A 17,829-nucleotide genomic window follows, 5' to 3' on the forward strand; every position below is an offset into this window, starting at 1 on the left:
CAGATGCTGAGAGTACACAGTATGGCTTTTAAAAAGTGTTTTAACATTCTTAGCAATCAGAGAAATGAAAATCAAAATGACTGAGATTTCATCTTACCCCAGGCAGAATTGCTAAGATTAAGAAAACCAATAGTAATAAATGCTGGTGAGGATGTGAGAAAGGTAGAACTCTTATTGGATGTTGGTGGGAATATAAATTAGTGTAGACACTGCGGAAATTAGTATAAACATGCCTTATAAAGCTAGAAAACATATCTACTATTTCAACCAGGTATTCCATTCCTGGCCATATACTTGAAGGGTTCTGCCTTACTAGAATGATATATGCCTATCCATGTTTATTGATGCTGTAGTCCCAGTAGCTGGTGTATTAGTTAGGGTTTTAGTGATGTGAACAGACATCATGAACAAGGCAACTCCTATAAGGAGACTTAATTGGAGCTGGCTTACTGGTTCAGAAGTTTAGTCCATTATCATCAAGATGGGTGCAGGAGGAGCTGAGAGTATTACATCTTCATTTGGAGGCCACTAGGAGAAGACTGGCTCTCATGTGGTTAGCAGGAGAGCCTCATTGCCCACCCCTGCAGTGACATACTTCCTCCAACAAGGTCATATCTATTCCAACAAGGCCACACCTCCTAATAGTACCACTCCCTGGGACAAGCATATTCAAAGTACCATGGCTGGGAAATGAAAAAAGTCTAGATATTCATCAAATAATGAATGGATAATGAAAAGGTGGTACCTGTATTTTGTGGTATCTGTTCAGGCACTGTGTGTGCTATTATAGTCTCTGACTTCATATGAATAACAGTCTTGTTTGTTTCAGGAAAACACGTTGGAGTCACCTGTCACCTGTCACCTGTCACTCTTCTCTTTCTATCCCATTGTCCCAATGTTTCCTGAGCCTTGAGGATAGTTGAAGATGCAGTTCTTTTCTCTACTTGTAATTTTTTCTTCCCTGTTAGACATTAGGTATTCATAAGCATATTGACTCATGTGTGGGTCTTCAATTTGATTACATTGATCAATGGATTTTTATGCAATGCATTAACTTCATGAATAGTAAGAAGGGATGATCTAGTTGTCACTCTTCTACATATGGATAACTCAAATATCCCAACACTCTTTATTAAAGAGAACAATCTCTTCAATATGTCTTTTTGAAGAGACTGTCTTTTTCTCTAATGTGAATTTTAGGTCTTGCTACAGTTTTCATTATTATTGAGCATATTCTTTATTATATGTTTAAATTAGGTTTTTCTTGTGTAGAGAAAATAAATTTAATTCATATATTAATAATCTTCTTTATTACTAATAATTCTGTTATACCATGCCACCAGGATTTAAGTTTATCTATGACAAGAACTTATGTAACCTTTACAACCAGAAAATAATATTATAAGAATAATGTTCAGTAAAAAAAAGGTACAATGTAAAAGTTATATGAATCATTGCATTCTTTTATGAATATCTTTTGAGAAGTAGAAGCTCAAGTAATTGAGTAGGAGTTGATATCATAAATAAAATGATGAAAGAACAAATAAAACTTGCAATGAAACATAATATTCTAGTTTGTGTGTATTGAGATTGAAATGCTCACAGAGCCCTTACATGAAGATAAGAACTGACAGACATGTGGAATATCAGAGTGCTATGGAGCAGTTGGTCTTGAAAGGAAGATGAGAATGCCAATGGAGTCTAGAATGCAGGAATGGATTTTATACTATAACTCATAGGAACAAGTAAGGGAATGAATGGATCAAGACAAGAAACCTATTTCATGGTACACTAGAGCAAGTAACTGTTCATGTGACATGAAAGTGGCTGAACAGCATATTTTTCAAGTACTATAAAATATCTGCATAAGGAATTTTGCAAAGCAAATGAAAGGCATTGTTAAAAACAGATTTTTTTTTGAGATACCAGAGAAGCCCCTGCCCACTGGCTTGTCATGCAAAAGGGATGTGTGAGGTGGACCCGGTAAAAAGCTGAGAAAGAGAAGCTAAATGGTTTGTGCACTATGAAGAGAGGTTCAACTGGAAAGGTAATTCTGGTTATTACTGATATGAGTTAACCTGTGCTGCCACCTGAGGCCATGGTGATATCCTGGCCCATGCTACCACCAAAGCCATGTCTGTGTCCTGGGCCATGTAGCATCAGGGTCTTTTGTGTAAGTGTCCATGACCCCTGTTACCACCAAAGGCCATGTGAATGTCCCAGTTTAGATTGCTGCCTGGGTCTATGTTAATGTCTGAAGATGATGCAGAGCTAGCTCAGACACTCATAGGCTGTGGCATATGGGAAAGCTGGCCCAAGGGCTTAAGGGTTGGAGTGTTGGTGATGCCCTTTGTTGGCCAACACTCAGGATAGTGAGTCCCACACCTTGTCTGGGCAGCACAGTAGAACTAGCCCTGGTTGCAGGTATGCTGGAGAGCTGACCCAGAGGGTGTGAGAGTGGGAGAACTGGCCCTGCTCCTTACCGGCTGAGGCAGTCAGAGAGCTGTCCTGCCTCTTGCCCATTCAATGCTAGAGAACTGACCCTGATGGCATGAGCACAGACAGGGTTGTGGGCTGACAAACTCAGCTCCCACCCCAGCCCAGATGCAGGACATTGAGTTGATCCACATGATATCTACCTATATCTATGAACTGCTGGAGATATGAAAAGGCTGACCCAAAGCTGCAGGATCTACATGACACAGGTTAACAACAGGATATCTAAGGGAACTCCCAGTGAGGATCCAGTATTAATAGCATAGCAGATGATAAATACCATGAAACAGATCAATGACTCACTGCAATGAACATTTGCAAGTAAAGCAAATATTTGGGCAAAAGCGTATACTGTGTGACATACCATTACACAAAGAGAGGGAAAGGGAGAGGGCGAGGGAGAGGGAGAGGGAGAGGGAGANGAGAGGGAGAGGGAGAGGGAGAGGGAGAGGGAGAGGGAGAGGGAGAAAGCTACCACCACCAACCACACAACAAAACAACAGGAATTAACAATCATTGGTCATTAATATTTCTCAATATAAATGAATTCATTTCCCTAATAAAAAGACACAAGTTAACACAATGAATGTGGAAATAGATCCATCCTTGTACTGAATGCAAGAAACACACCTCAATATCAAAAATAGACATTATCTCAGATTAAAGTGTTGGAAAAAAGATTTTCCATGGAAATGGACCCAAGAAGCAAGCTGGTATATCCATTCTAACATTTAACAAAATAGAAGCCAATCAAAAATTAGTCAAAAGAGATAGGGAATGATACTTCATACTTTTCTTTTTTATTAGATATTTTCTTTATTTACATTTAAAATATTTTCCACTTTCCTGGTTTCCCTTCCAAAAACCCTCTATCCCATCTCCCCTCCCCCTGCTCACCAACCCACCCACTCCTGCTTCCCTGTCCTGTCATTCCTCTACACTGGGGCATCAAGCATTTACAGGACCAAGGACCTCTTCTCCCATTGATGTCCAACAAGGTCATCCTCTGCTACATATGTGACTAGAGCCATGGGTCCCTCCATGTGTACTCTTTGGTTGGTGGTTTAGTCCCTGAGAGCTGTTGAGGGAGGGTCTAGTTGGTTGCTACTGTTGTTCTTTCTAGGGAGTTGCAAACCCCATCAGCCCCTTCAGTCCTTTCCCTAACTCCTCCATTGGGGACCCTATGCTCAGTCCAATGGTTGGCTGTGTATCCGCATCTGTATTTGTCAGGCTCTGGTAAAGCTTCTTAGGAGACAGCTGTATCAGTCTCCTGTCAGCAAGCACTTCTTCGCATCAGCAATAGTGTCTGGGTTTGGTAACTGTATATGGGATGGATCCCCAGGTGGGGTAGTCTCTGGATGGCCTTTCCTTCAGTCTCTGCTCCACACATTGTTTTTGTATCTCCTCCCTGGTTATTTTGCTCGTTCCTTCTAAGAAGGACCAAAGTATCCACACTTTCTTTTTCTTTCTTTCTTTCTTTCTTTCTTTCTTTCTTTCTTTCTTTCTTTCTTTCTTTCTTTCTTTCTTTCTTTCTTTCAGCTTCATGAAGTCTGTGAATTGTATCTTAGATATTCTGAGCTTTTGGGCTAATATCTACTTATCAGTGAATGTATACCATGTGTATTCTTTTGTGATTGGGTTACCTCACTCAGGATGATATCCTACAGATACATCCATTTGCCTAAGAATTTCATAAATCCATTGTTTTTAATAGCTGAGTTGTACTCCATTGTGTAAATGTACCACATTTTCTGTATCCAGTCCTCTGTTGAAGGACATCTGGGTTGTTTCCAGCTTCTGGCTATTATAAATAAGGCTGCTCTGAACATAGTGGAGAATGTGTCCTTATTACATGTTGGAGCATCTTCTGGGTATATGCCCAGTAGTGGTATAGCTGGCTCCTCAGGTAGTACTGTGTCCAGTTTTCTGAAAACCGCCAAACTGATTTCCAGAGTCGTTGTACCAGCTTGCATTCCCACCATCAATGGAAGAGTGTTCCTCTTTCTCCACATCCTTTCCAACATCTGTTGTCACCTGAGTTTTTGATCTTAGCTATTCTGACTGGTGTGAGGTGAAATCTCAGGGTTGTTTTGATTTGCATTTCTCTAATGACTAAGGATGTTGAACATTTTTTTAAAGGTTCTTCTCAGCTCTTTGAGTTTCCTCAATTGAGAATTCTCTGTTTAGTGATGTTACCCATTTTTAAAATAGGGTTATTTAGTTCTCTGGAGTCTAACTGCTTGAGTTCTTTGTATATATTGTATATTAGCCCTCTATTGGATATAGGATTGGTAAAGATCTTTTCCTAGTCTGTTGGTTGCCATTTTGTCTTATTGACAGTGTCCTTTGCCTTACAGAATATTTGCAATTTTATGAGGTCCCATTTGTCGATTCTTGATCATATAGCATAGGCCATTGGTATTCTGTTCAGAAAATTTTCTGTGCCCATAAAGATGATATTTCAGTTCTTTATGTGTATGCCTCAAATGCAATATCACCCACATTTGTAAAAGAAACATCATTAAAGCCTAGATCACATATTGAACCTCACACATTAATAATGGGAAACGAAAAACATTCCACTCTCACTCATGGACAAGACTTTCAGACAAAAGCTAAACAAATAATGCAGCTATCAGATGTTATGAATCAAATAAACTGAACAACTATCTACAGAACATTTTACCCAAACAAGAATGAATATACCTTATTCTTGGAAGCTCATGAAACATTCTCCAAAATTGACCCCATACTTCATCACACAGCAAGTCTCAACAGATACATGAAAGTGGAAACAGTCCCCTGTATCCTATGAGACCACCATAGATTATAGCTAGATTTCAACAAAAATAGAGCCAACCAACCAACCAACCAACCAACCAACCAACCAAACAAACAAACAAACAAACAAAAAACCCTAAAAGCCTATAAACTCATGGAAACACAGCAACTGTCCACTGAATGACTCCTGTGTGAAGGCAGAAATAAAGAAATAAAATACTTCTCAGAATTCAATAAAAATGCATATACACCATGCCCAAACTTATGGGTCACAATATGGAATGAAAGACAAAATGAAAGCAGTGCTAAGAGGAAAATTAATAGCACTAAGTGCCTACATAAAGAAATTGTAGAAATATCATGCTAGCAAGTTGGCAGGACTTTAGAACAAAATGAAGCAAGAATATCCAAATAAATAATCAACTGAGGTCAGAAATCATTAAAACAGAAACAAAGAGAGCAATACAAGGAATCAGTGAAATGAAGAATTAGTTCTGTGAGAAAATCAACATGATAGACAAACCCTTATCTGAATTAACTGAAAGTCAGAGAAGGAGAATATCGAAATGAGCAAAATCAGAAGTGGGATATAACAGCAGATTCTGAGAAAATACAAAGAAGCAATAAGGTCGTACTTAGAAAACTTGTACTCCACAAAGTATGAAAAACTAAGAGAAATGGATATACTTCTCAATAGACACTACTCATCAAAGTTAAATCAAGATCAGGTAAACAGCTTAGACTTACAAACCCTAAGAATACAGAAGCAATTGAAGCAGTCATTAAAAGACTCTTACATCCCCATAATCCCCCAAAGCCCAGGGTCAGAAGGTTTGAGTTCAGTATATTACCAGACTTTCAAAGAAGATCTAACAACACCACTCCTCTAATTATTCTACAACAGAGAAACAGAAGGAACATTGCCAAATTCATACAATGAAGTTAATCATACTGATCCATGGGCATGGGGGATCTTTCCATCTGTTGATATCTTCTTCAAGTTCTTCAAAGACTTGAAAGTTTGGTCTTACAATCCTTGGACTTGCTTGGTTGTGGTTACCCCAAGATATTTTATATTGTTCGTGAGTATTGTGAGGGGTATTGGTTCCCTAATTTCTTCCTTGGTTTATTTGTCATCTGTATATAGGAGGGGTACTGATTTTTTTTTAGTTAATATTATATTCAGCCACATCACTAAGGGTGTTTTTTTAATTAATTCTTTTTTATAAGATATTTTCTTCATTTTCATTTCAAAGGTTATCCTGAAACTCCCCTATAGCCTCCCCCCACCCTGCTCCCCAACCCACCCACTCCCACTTCCTGGCCCTAGCATTTACCTGTACTGGGGCATATAATCTTCACAAGACCAAGGACCGCTCCTCCTAATGATGGCTGTCTAGACCATCTTCTGCTACATATGCAGCTAGAGACACAAGCTCTAGGGGTAGTTGTTAGTTTATATTGTTGTTCCTTCTATAGGGTTGCAGACCCCTTTAGCTCCTTGGGTACTTTCTCTAGCTCCTCCATTGGGGGCCCTGTGTTCCATCCAATAGATGACTGTGAGCATCCACTTCTGTATTTGCCAGGCAATGGCACAGCCTCACAAGAGACAGCTGTATCAGGGTCCTTTCAGCACAATCTTGCTGGTGTATGCAATAGTGTCTGTATTTGGTGACTGTTTATGGGATGGATCCCTGGGTGGGGTAGTCTCTGGATGACCCTTCCTTCTGTCTCAGCTCCAAACTTTGTCTCTGTAACTCCTTCCATGGGTATTTTGTTCCCCATTCTAAGGAGGAACTAAGTATCCACACTTTGGTCTTCCTTCTTCTTGAGTTTCATGTATCTCAGTCATGTTTGCAAATTGTATCTTGGGTATTATAAGTTTCTGGACTAATATCCACTTATCAGTGAGTGCATATCACGTGAGTTCTTTTGTGATTGGGTTACCTCACTCAGGATAATATCCTCCAGATACATCCATTTGCCTAAGAATTTCATAAATTCATTGTTTTTAATAGCTGAGTAGTACATTATGTAAATGCACCACATTTTCTGTATCCATTCCTCTGTTGATGGACATCTGGGTTGTTTCCAGCTTCTGGCTATTATAAATAAGGCTGCTATGAATATAGTGGAGCATGTGTCCTTATTACATATTGGAGCATCTTCTGGGTATATGCCCAGTAGTGGTATAGCTGGATCCTCAGGTAATACTGTGTGCCATTTTCTGAAAACTGCCCAACTGATTTCTAGAGTGTTTGTACCAACTTGTAATCCCACCAGCAATGGAGGAGTGTTCCTCTTTCTCCACATCCTTGCCAGCATCTACTGTCACCTGAGTTTTTGATCTTAGCCATTCTGACTGGTGTGAGGAAGAATCTCAGGGTTGTTTTGATTTATATTTCCCTGATGATTAAGAATGTTGAACATTTTTTCAGGTGCCTTTCAGGCATTCGTTATTCCTCAGTTGAGAATTCTTTGTTAAGCTCTGTACCCCATTTTTAAAATAAGGTTATTTGGTNTTCTGGAGTCCAACTTTTTGAGTTCTTTGTATATATTGGATATTAGTCCCCTATCAGATATAGGATTGGTAAAGATCCTTTCACAATCTGTTGGTGGTCTTTTTGACATATTGACAGTGTCTTTTGCCTTACAGAAGCTTTGCAATTTTATGAGGTTAAGGGTTTTGTTTTAGCTGTCAGAGTTCCCAGGTAGAGTTTTGACTGTCACTTATTTATACTATCATATCATCTGTAAATACTGATACTTTGATTTCACATTTTCCAAATTTATACCCTTGAGTTTTTTTAGTTGTCTTACTTCTCTAGCTAGAACTTCAAGTACTGTATTGAATAATTATGGACAATGTGGAAACCCTTGTCTTTGTCCTTATTTTAGTGAAATTGCTTTGGGTTTCTCTCCATTTAATTTGATGTTGGCTCTAGGCTCACTGTAAATTTATCTTATTATATTTAGATATGTCCCTGTGTCACTAATCTATCCAGGGCATATAAAAGGCTCTTTTGGCATCTGATGAGATTATTCTGTGGTTTTTTTCTTTAGTTGTATTTATGGTGGATTACATTGATTTTTGTATCCTGAACCCTGCATCTCAGGAATGAAGTCTATTTGATCATGGTGGGTAATGTTTTGATGTGTTTTTTAGATTCAGTTTTTTTTTTTAGTTTTTCTGCATCATAGTTCATAAGGGAAATGGTCTTTCATTCTCTTTCTTTGTTGAATCTTTATGTGGTTTGGACAAAATAGAATCCTAAAGAATGGAAAGGATTTTCATGAACTCTGTATCTAACAAAGGGAAAATATCCAAAATATAGAAAGAATTCAAGAAATGAATCATCAACAAATAAAATAACCTACTTAAAAATGGTATACAGATCTGAACAGAGAATTCTCTACAGAGGAATCTCAAATGCCCAAGAAGCACTTCAAGAAATGTTCAACTCATTAGCCATCAGGGAAATGCAAATTAAAACTTTTTTGAGATTCCATCTTATACCTGTCAGAATGGCTAAGATCAATAATGTCAGTGGCAGTTCATGCTGACAAGGATGTGGAGTGGGAGTATTGTTTCATTGCTGGTGGGGCTGCAAAATTGGACAGCTTTCATGGAAATCAGTATGGTAGTTCCTCAGAAAATTTGGAACTGATCTACTTCAAGACCCAGTTATAAATCTCCTGGGTATATATCCAAAAGACTCTACATTCTTCCACAAGGACACTTACTAACTATATTCACAGCAGCTTTATTCATAATGTACAGAAATTGGAAACAACCTAGATGTGCCTCAACCAAAGAACAGATAAAGAGAATGTGGTACATTTATCCAATGGAGTATTTCTCAGCTGTTAAAAAGTGATATCATGATATTTGTGGGTAAATGGCTGTAACTAGAAAAAAATCATCACACAGACCCAGAAAGACAAACATGGTTACGTATTCCCATATAAGTGGATAATAGTTGTGAGGTAAAGGACAACCATACTACAGTTCATAGGCTAAGTAAGCAGGAGGGCTTTAAGGGGAACACCTGTAAAGTTAAGATAGAACAGATTTTGCAGATGGATTGTGGGTGGATGGCGAGGGAAACATGAGGGATCAGATGGGTGAGGGAGGGATGTTGGAAGAGAGTAAGTGGGAAGACAACTAGAACACTGGGCCATTTAGGGAATGATGTTGAAACCTACTGCAATGGAAACTTTCTGGAACCTATGAGGTGACCCTAGTGAGGAGTCCTAGTAATAGAGGATGCTAGCTTAAACTGGCCATTTTCTGTAACCAGGCAAGGCTTCTAATGGTGGGACTGGGACACCAACCAAGTCATAAAATCCACACAAGTCCTGCCTACAAGATGTGGTGAGGCAATGACAATTAAGAATTTGTGGGTATGGCAAACCAATGGCTGATTTAGCATTAGCCCCTAGCAACTGAGAGGAAACCTATCCTGGATACTCCCTGCATGGCCAGGAACCAGAAGCTGGATAACTCAGAGGCCTATGGTAGAAGCAAATACAACTGACAGAAAAAAAAGGTCAAGGAAATTATTCCTAATGATAGTCTGCTATACTGATAGATTAGTGCCTAGCCCAATCGCCATCAGAAAGGCTTTCCCATGCTAGCTGATGGGAGCAGATGCAGATAAGGTGGAGCTCAGGGAACACTTTGGAACAGGGGGAGGAAAAATTGTAGGAACCTGAAGCATAGAAGACATGAGGAGGACACAGCACCCAGAAACAATGAAGCTAGTCTACAGGGGTTCCCAGAGACTGAAGCAGCAATCACAGAGTCTACATGGGCCTGCACTAGGCCCCCTGCACACATGCGGTGATTGTTTAGCTTGGGGATTCTACAGAGCTTCTAACAGTGGGAATAGGGGTATCCTTGACTCCTTTGCCTGTCCTTGGGCCTCTTTTCTTCCTCCTGAGTTGTCTCATCCAGCCTTGATATGAGGGATTGTGTCTAGTTTTATTGCATCTTGTTATGCTGTGTTGGTTTGTTTCCATGAAAGGAAACAGGATCAATGGATCTGTGAGAGAGGGGAGGTTGGGAGGAGGCGGGAAGAATGGAAGAAGAGGAAGCTGCACTTGGAATATATTATATGAGGGAGGAATAAATAAAAAGAAAAGAGAAAATAAAGAAAAAGTTTACTGACCATCAACATAGGATCATGTTATATTATTTATTCATATTTAAAAAGTATACTGCAGTCAACACAAAAATTTGTCTAACAGCACAAAATATTGGTATAACAAAGAATGTAAGGAATGGAGATCTGATAAAACAGTGGCTATTACCAAATGGTTTTCTAGAACCACATGTGCAAAACTCCTGTTTGCAAATAGCAGTATTATGTAGTAAGTTCTTGAGTTTGGGTCTCATTGCAGAGATCCATTTTATAATAATAGTATCAATATATTTACTGGTTAAATTTAAGTAAAAGTCCCAGTGGAATCGTTACAAAGAGATTTTCTTCTTGCAAAGGACTCTTATCAGGGCCTCTTTCATGTCTCTGTTCCTCAGGCTGTAGATGAAGGGGTTCAACATGGGAGTCACCACTGTGCACATCATGGCCATGACAGTCTCCTTCACAGTAGAGTTATTAGCTGATGGACATAAGTAGAGACCAAAAATTGTTCCATAGAACAGTGAGACCACAGACAGGTGGGATCCACAAGTGGAGAAAATCTTTTGTATAACCCTAGTAGAAGAAATCTTTAGAATGGAGGAGACAATTTGTACATAAGACACAACAATGAGTAAGAATGGGATGACCATAATGAGTCCTCCTAAGACTAATATCATTAATTCATTAATATGAATGTCAGAACAGGCCAACTTGAGCAGGGCAGATATGTCACAGAAAAAGTGGCGGATCACATTGTCTTCACAGAATGACAATCTAGCTAAGAGTAGAGTGTGCAACATGGAATACAGCACATTAAATACCCAGGACATCAGCACCAGACACACACAGAGCTTGAGACTCATGATGCTGGTGTAATGCAGAGGGAAGCAGATGGCTACATAGCGATCATAGGCCATGACCAAAAGAAGAAAACTCTCTAGGTCTCCAAAAACCAATAAAAAATACATTTGTGTTAGACAACTGGAATAGGAGATGGATGTGTCCTGGCTCTGCATGTTCTGAAGCAACTTGGGCATTGTGACAGAGGAAAAGCAGAGGTCAGAGAAGGACAAGTTGCTGAGAAACAAGTACATGGGTGTGTGGAGATGGGAGTCCAGTACAATGAGGATGATGATGATGAGGTTCCCCAGGACGGTGGTGAGGTACATGGCTAGGAACAGGACATAGAACAGTTGCTGGTGCTCTGGGGGGATGGGCAGACCCAGGAGAAGGAACTGGGAGATGACAGTTTTGTTGTTCATTATTATTCTTCATCTCCAGTATCTTAGTGAGTGAATATCATTGTCCTTTAAAATTCAAAATAAAAACGAACATTTATCTATGACATGTTTTACAACAATGGATCTGTCAGTCATTATAGCAATTATATTTTCCTCCATTAATTAATTTATTCATTCATTTTAGATCCAGATTGCTGCTCCCCTCTGGGTACCCACCTTACACAGTCCCTTCTACTCACCCCCATTTCCCCTCCCCATCTCATTTGAGAGTGTGGATTCCCTCTCAGGTATCCCTCAACCTGGCACTTGAAGTCTCTGCAGGACTGGGCACATCCTTTCCAGGGAGGCCAGACAAGGCAGCTCAGTTATGGAAATTCGATCCACAGACAGCCAACAGCTTTAGGAAGAGTCCCTCCCCCATTTGTTGGTGGAACCACATAAAGACTAAGCTGCACATCTGCTACCTATGTGCAGTGCAGTGGGGGGCTAGGTCCCGCCAGGGTATGTTCTTTGGTTGGTGGTTCAGCTTCTGAGAGTTCCCAAGGGTCCAGGTTTGTTGACTCTCTTGTTCTTGTGGCGCTTCTCTACCCTCCAGTGCCCTGGGACTTTCACCCAACTCTTTCATAAAACTCCCTGAGCTGTGTCCAATGTTTGGCTGTGGGCCTCTGCATCTGTTTCAGTCAGCTGCTGGGTGGAACCTTTCTAAGGACAGTTATGCTAGGTTCCTGTCTGCAAGCATTACAGAGTATCATTAACAGTGTCAGGGATTGGTTCTTGCCCTTGGGATGGGTTTCAAATTGGTCCAGTCATTGGTTGGTCATTCCCTCAGTCTCTGCTCCATCTTTGTCCTTGCATTTCTTGTAGAAAGGACAGACTTGAGTCAAAAGTTTTGTGGGTTGGTTGTTCTTATTTCTCCATTGGGGGGTTGACCTGGATATAGGTGGTGGCCACTTCAGGTTTCATATGCCCACTCTAGGAGTCTAAGCTAAAGTCACCTCCATACACTTCTAGGAGCCTCCCTCAACCCAGGTCTCTGGCATGTCATAGAGATGGCCCTTATGCCCCACCCCACCAGCTGCTGATTTCCATTTATTCTTTTGGTCCTCTGGTCCTCTTTCCTGTCTCTCTCCATACTTGATCACCCCCTCCCCTGCAATTTCCCTCACCATACTCTCTCCCATCCAGTTTCCTCACTCCATTTGTCTCCTATGACTATTTTATTCTGCTTCTAAGTGACAGTAATTATAATCTCATAACTCTCAATGCTTGTAATCATTATACTTATTAATAATTTTTCAACTTTTAATAGGTTCCAATATCCCATCCCTTTCTAGACAGTTCTCTGCCATTTCTACTGAGATACAAAATGAACTCATGTTTTTCTCTCTTGCTATCTGCTCATCCTGGGTAATTGTTGTTTGTTCATTTGTAATTTTCTCTGTTATTTTGTAGATTGGTATTCTTGAAGAATTTGCTTAAACTTTACCATCATAGTTTCATGAAAATTTCAGGAAAATGTATATCCCAGTGCCTAGGTTACCACTTCAAACTCAGATGTGCATGTCACTGTAACATACAGATTTCTGTTCCTCTGTTAACTCACCATCTTACTTCCATTGCATGTATGACATGAATCAGAAGCTCAAAAGTTCCAAGTGAAATTCATATCTCCATTTTACCATTTCCAATGCATTCCTCATTCTCTTACCTCTCCATTCTGCCATAGCCTAGGGAAAAAACAGACATTTTTTTTTTGTCAAAAATCTGTGAACCTCATAAAACCGTCCTGATAACTCTATAAATTCCTGTGGATTGACAAGACACATGCCTATTTTCTTGAATGTCCCCAGCTCTGCTGAAGATGAGTTGTAGCTTCTGCTTCATGATCCTGTTCACCTTCATTTTATTTGCAGACACAGGAACTAGCAGCCTCTGTTCTCATTACATCATCCCTACTCAGACACCCCTCGGCTGCTCTCCCTGGGCCTTAAGAGTCCCGCATTTGAGTGGAGTCTAGATCCTGAATAAGTCATTAAAGATAGTAATTACCCAGGACCTTACTAGGAACAATTTACCTTAGGGATCTCTAATGGAAACAAACTATAGTCACCAATCTCTCCTTTTTACACTTATGGGAAAGTAGAATTTATATAACAACAACAACAACAACAAACAAAACAAAGAAATAGCAAAAGTAGAGTTAAACAAGGCATGGAAAGAGGCACACTCATTTTTTTTGTTTAGGTAACAATCAAGGCTTGACTGGCTCCCGCTTTATCAGAACAAATCCTAGTCCTTCAAATGTTTCCCTTATCAGTCTCTAACACTATCCATTCTGTGTCCTAAATCACATGAATGGGCAACACACACACACACACACACACACACACACACACACACACACACACACCCTAGACATGTCATTCTGTGATTTTGGACAACACTGTCTAATGAATCTGTCACATTTCTAAAGCTGACAAAACAGAAGAAATCTCACCTGATCTCAACAACTTTCTCTGAAATGACGTAACATATTCTGACTGCTTGTATCATCACAGATTGACAGTGTTTGATGTAGCTGAATTCAGATCAACAGTGTTTGTTTAAGCTGAATTCACTTAAATATTGTGGATTAGCATTACAGAGGGGAAACCATGTAGGAACAAAACCAAACATAACTTAAGACGATGTTATACTTATGAGCCCCAGATCAGCCTCAAATATACAACAACCTCACATATACCTTTGTGTTCTGAACACTGGGATGTCATGAACATGCCTAGTTTTGGCTTTTCCTGTAATGAACACTACTTTTGTGTCTCACATACATATGTGCAAAGATCAGAATTCAGAAAAACCATTATCAACTACTACCACTGATGGGCCAATGGACTTCATACCTTCTTTACGTGTTAAGCCCATAGTGCTTAAATGAAACAGCACAGGAAAATCATAAGGGAATTGTTTCTACACTTTTATGTTACCTTGGATTTTGTAGAAGCACTGAGTTTCATTGAGTAGCCCTTACTGTACATTGACATGAACACATAAATGATATTAATGTCACCTTGATGGATTGCACTTAGTAGTACTCTCATTCAATACCAGTAAAACAGATTTGTGAACTGTACAGATAAAATAGATCATCGTAAGTGTTCAGAGTTTGTGAAGACCCTACAGGTGAAAGTATAGTGAACAACCCTTCAGCAGTACATCACTGAATCCCACTTCACAGGGCTGCTCCTGTGTTGAGATGGTAGGATTTTGAGAGAAAAAAATAATTTTAAGGGGCCCATCAATATGAAAAGGGTTACATGATGACCATGAAAAAATACTTGCACAGTGTGGTGCATTCCTGGTGACAGAGAAAAGAAGAATGTTACCATACCTCAAAAACTGTCCTGCATCACACTGGAAATTCATGCGGATTCACAGCAAGACAGCTGTTTACTTTCCTGATTGTACTTTCTCTGCTGAGGCTAAGTCAAAGGTTCTGGTTGATGATCCTGCCCACCTTCATTTTAATTGCAGACACAGGAATAGCAGCCTCTGTACTCATCACCTACCTGCACCATCCCTACCCACAACCCTTGCTGCCATCCCTAGGCCTTATGGGTCCTACATCCCAGAGGATTCCAGATCCTGTATAATGAATTAAAGACAAAATAATTACCTAAGGCCTAGGAACAATTTACTTTAGTGATCTACAGTGGAGACCAATTTAAATCACCAATCACATCTTCCTATGCTTAGAGGAGGTAGACTTAAAAGGACAACAAAGAAAACTAACAAAACTAATAGTACCAAGAGAGAAAAAAAGCATGAAAAGATGCATACTCATTGGCTGCTTGGGCAATGAACAGGCCTTCTGCTTGACTGGAGCCCACTTTATTAGGGGCGAGGAGTGAAGAAAGATGACTGAAAACCACCTCAGCTTACCAGCCATTATTCTTATTGTTAATAATTTTTTTTTTGTTTTTTTTTTTTTTTTTTTGTTTTTTTTGAGACAGGGTTTCTCTGTGTAGCCCTGGCTGTCCTGGAACTCACTTTGTAGACCAGGCTGGCCTCGAACTCAGAGATCCACCTGCCTCTGCCTCCCAAGTGCTGGGATTACAGGCGTGCGCCACCACCAACTGGCTTGATTGTTAATAATTTAATGTGTCTCAATCAAGAAAAAATTACACAAAAGATATTAGTAGTTTTTATATTTTTGGTTTTGAACCTAGGCTTTAGGGGCTGAGCCATCTCTGTAGCCTACCCAACAGTAGTTTTTAAGCAGAATGAGACCGTAGAAAACCATACACCCTGGGAAGACGTCCAAGGACAGAATCTCAATTCTACATGATAGAGGACTTAGAGCAGATATATAGCCTTCTATAAAAATTTAAACTTCATCTTCCAACATTCTATGTGTGCTAATAGGTTAAAAACACAGGGATATGGCAAGTAGATGGAATGTTTAAGGCTTCTCCAAGCCAATAGGAAAGCAGTCCATGTTCCTAGCCTGTTCACTCATTTTGCCTTATCTCTCTATAAAAATGTTAATTGTATCTACGACCACCATTATCCAACCCCTCTCCACATATATGAGATTACTTTATAAGTCCATGTTGTATGAGTTTAACACTGTCCACAGGGTGATAGGTGGCATTTACAATTCCTTCAGGATAATTTCATGAACTTGGCAGTCAGATGTTGGAAATAGTTCTGTCTATAATAATAAAACTCAAACTTTCAAACCTCTGGAATTTTGATCCTTATTGGTCTAACCTTAACTGGGCTCTTCAACTTAAATTTTATGAACTTGGCAGTCTTAGATTGGTTCACTGTTCCCCACCCCACAGCTCCTTCTGCTTTCTGGGAGGCCTGTTCTAACCTGGAACACACAGGTGAGATCTCCCACCCCAAACCCTCCACATGCTGGAACCCCAGAAAGTCCAGCAGTTGTGGCTCTGCCCCCATGTCAGAGCTCTATTTTCCTTCCAGTCCACACCTACACCTGCAATCCATGGTAGAACCCCCAGCTCCACATGCTTCCCAGGAATCCTGCTCTGATCTGGGACACACAGATCCAATGGTCTCTGGGCAGGCCAGCTCCAACCAGGGATATTCAGGCCAGTCAACACCAGAGACAACCAGAGGGCAAAAGACAAGCACAAGAACATAATCAACAGAAGCCAGTGTAATATGGCACCATCAGAACCCAGCTCTCATAAGACAAAAAACCCTGGATATCCTAACACACCTGAAGAGCACAATTCTGTATATTGCTTTCTGTGAGACATCCATTTTTACAACCTTAATTCTTTCAACTCATGAGCATGGGAAGACTTTCATGTCTTTTTGCAGTCTTCTAAAGTTTTGTGATAGAGGTTTTTGATTTCTTAGTTTACATTACATTTCTGTTTTACTTTTGATTTTGTAGGGAATTTTATGCATGCATACTGTATTTACATCATTTCCACTTCTCCCTATTTCCATATAATTCCTTCTGTGTCTCCTTAACTCCCATTCAAATTCATTAACAATTCTTTGATTATTAACTTCACACATGCACACACACACACACACACACACACACACACACACACACACAAAATATTAAGTACATTTAGTGTTGGTAGTATGTCCATGTGTTTAGAGATGACAATTGGCATTGGATAATCTATCAGAGGCCTAAACCTGGAGAAAAGTGGTTCTTTTTCTCATAGGAGCCATTTTAGTTTTTTGCCATTTTCCTAAACTAACATAATTTTATTATATTTACAAGACATCAAGAAGTTTAGAGTTTGTGGGTGCCGTTTCCCTGTCATGTATAGAAGACACTGTCTTATAGCAAGATGCTAGTTCTCCAGTTTTGATAGTTTTTGTTCTCTCTTCCATGACTGTGTAGATGTAGCAACTGTGACTGGTAATACCACAGTCATGTGTTCTCTGGGTTTTTGCCAGTTGTGGCTCTATGTAATATTGTTTATAGGTTGGAAATATAAATAAATAAATAAATACATAAGAAAGAAGGTATTTTTTAAAAAATTTTTATTGGTTATTTTCATTTTTCTTTTCTATTTTAAAATTTTTTATTAGATATTTTCTTCATTTACATTTCAAATGCTATCCCGAATGTCTCCTATACCCTCCCCCCCACCGTGCTCCCCTGCCCACTTACT

The 17,829-nt window shown here is 39.6% G+C and overlaps 1 protein-coding gene across 1 annotated transcript; it reads right to left on the reverse strand.

Annotated features, from left to right (window-relative positions):
- Positions 1-10,750: 10,750 nt before the first annotated feature.
- Positions 10,751-11,683, reverse strand: LOC110331619 (olfactory receptor 1468-like). Its single transcript, XM_021212388.1, has one exon. The coding sequence runs from the start codon at positions 11,681-11,683 to the stop codon at positions 10,751-10,753; it is 933 nt and encodes a 310-aa protein (XP_021068047.1).
- Between the last annotated feature and the right edge of the window lie 6,146 nt (positions 11,684-17,829).

This window comes from Mus pahari, chromosome 14 (assembly GCF_900095145.1).
Source record: "Mus pahari chromosome 14, PAHARI_EIJ_v1.1, whole genome shotgun sequence".
Lineage (NCBI taxonomy): Eukaryota > Metazoa > Chordata > Mammalia > Rodentia > Muridae > Mus > Mus pahari.

Coding starts and splice junctions, on each gene's coding strand:
- LOC110331619 (XM_021212388.1), bottom strand. CDS start 11,683: ATGAACAACAAAACTGTCATCTCCCAGTTCCTTCTCCTGGGTCTGCCC.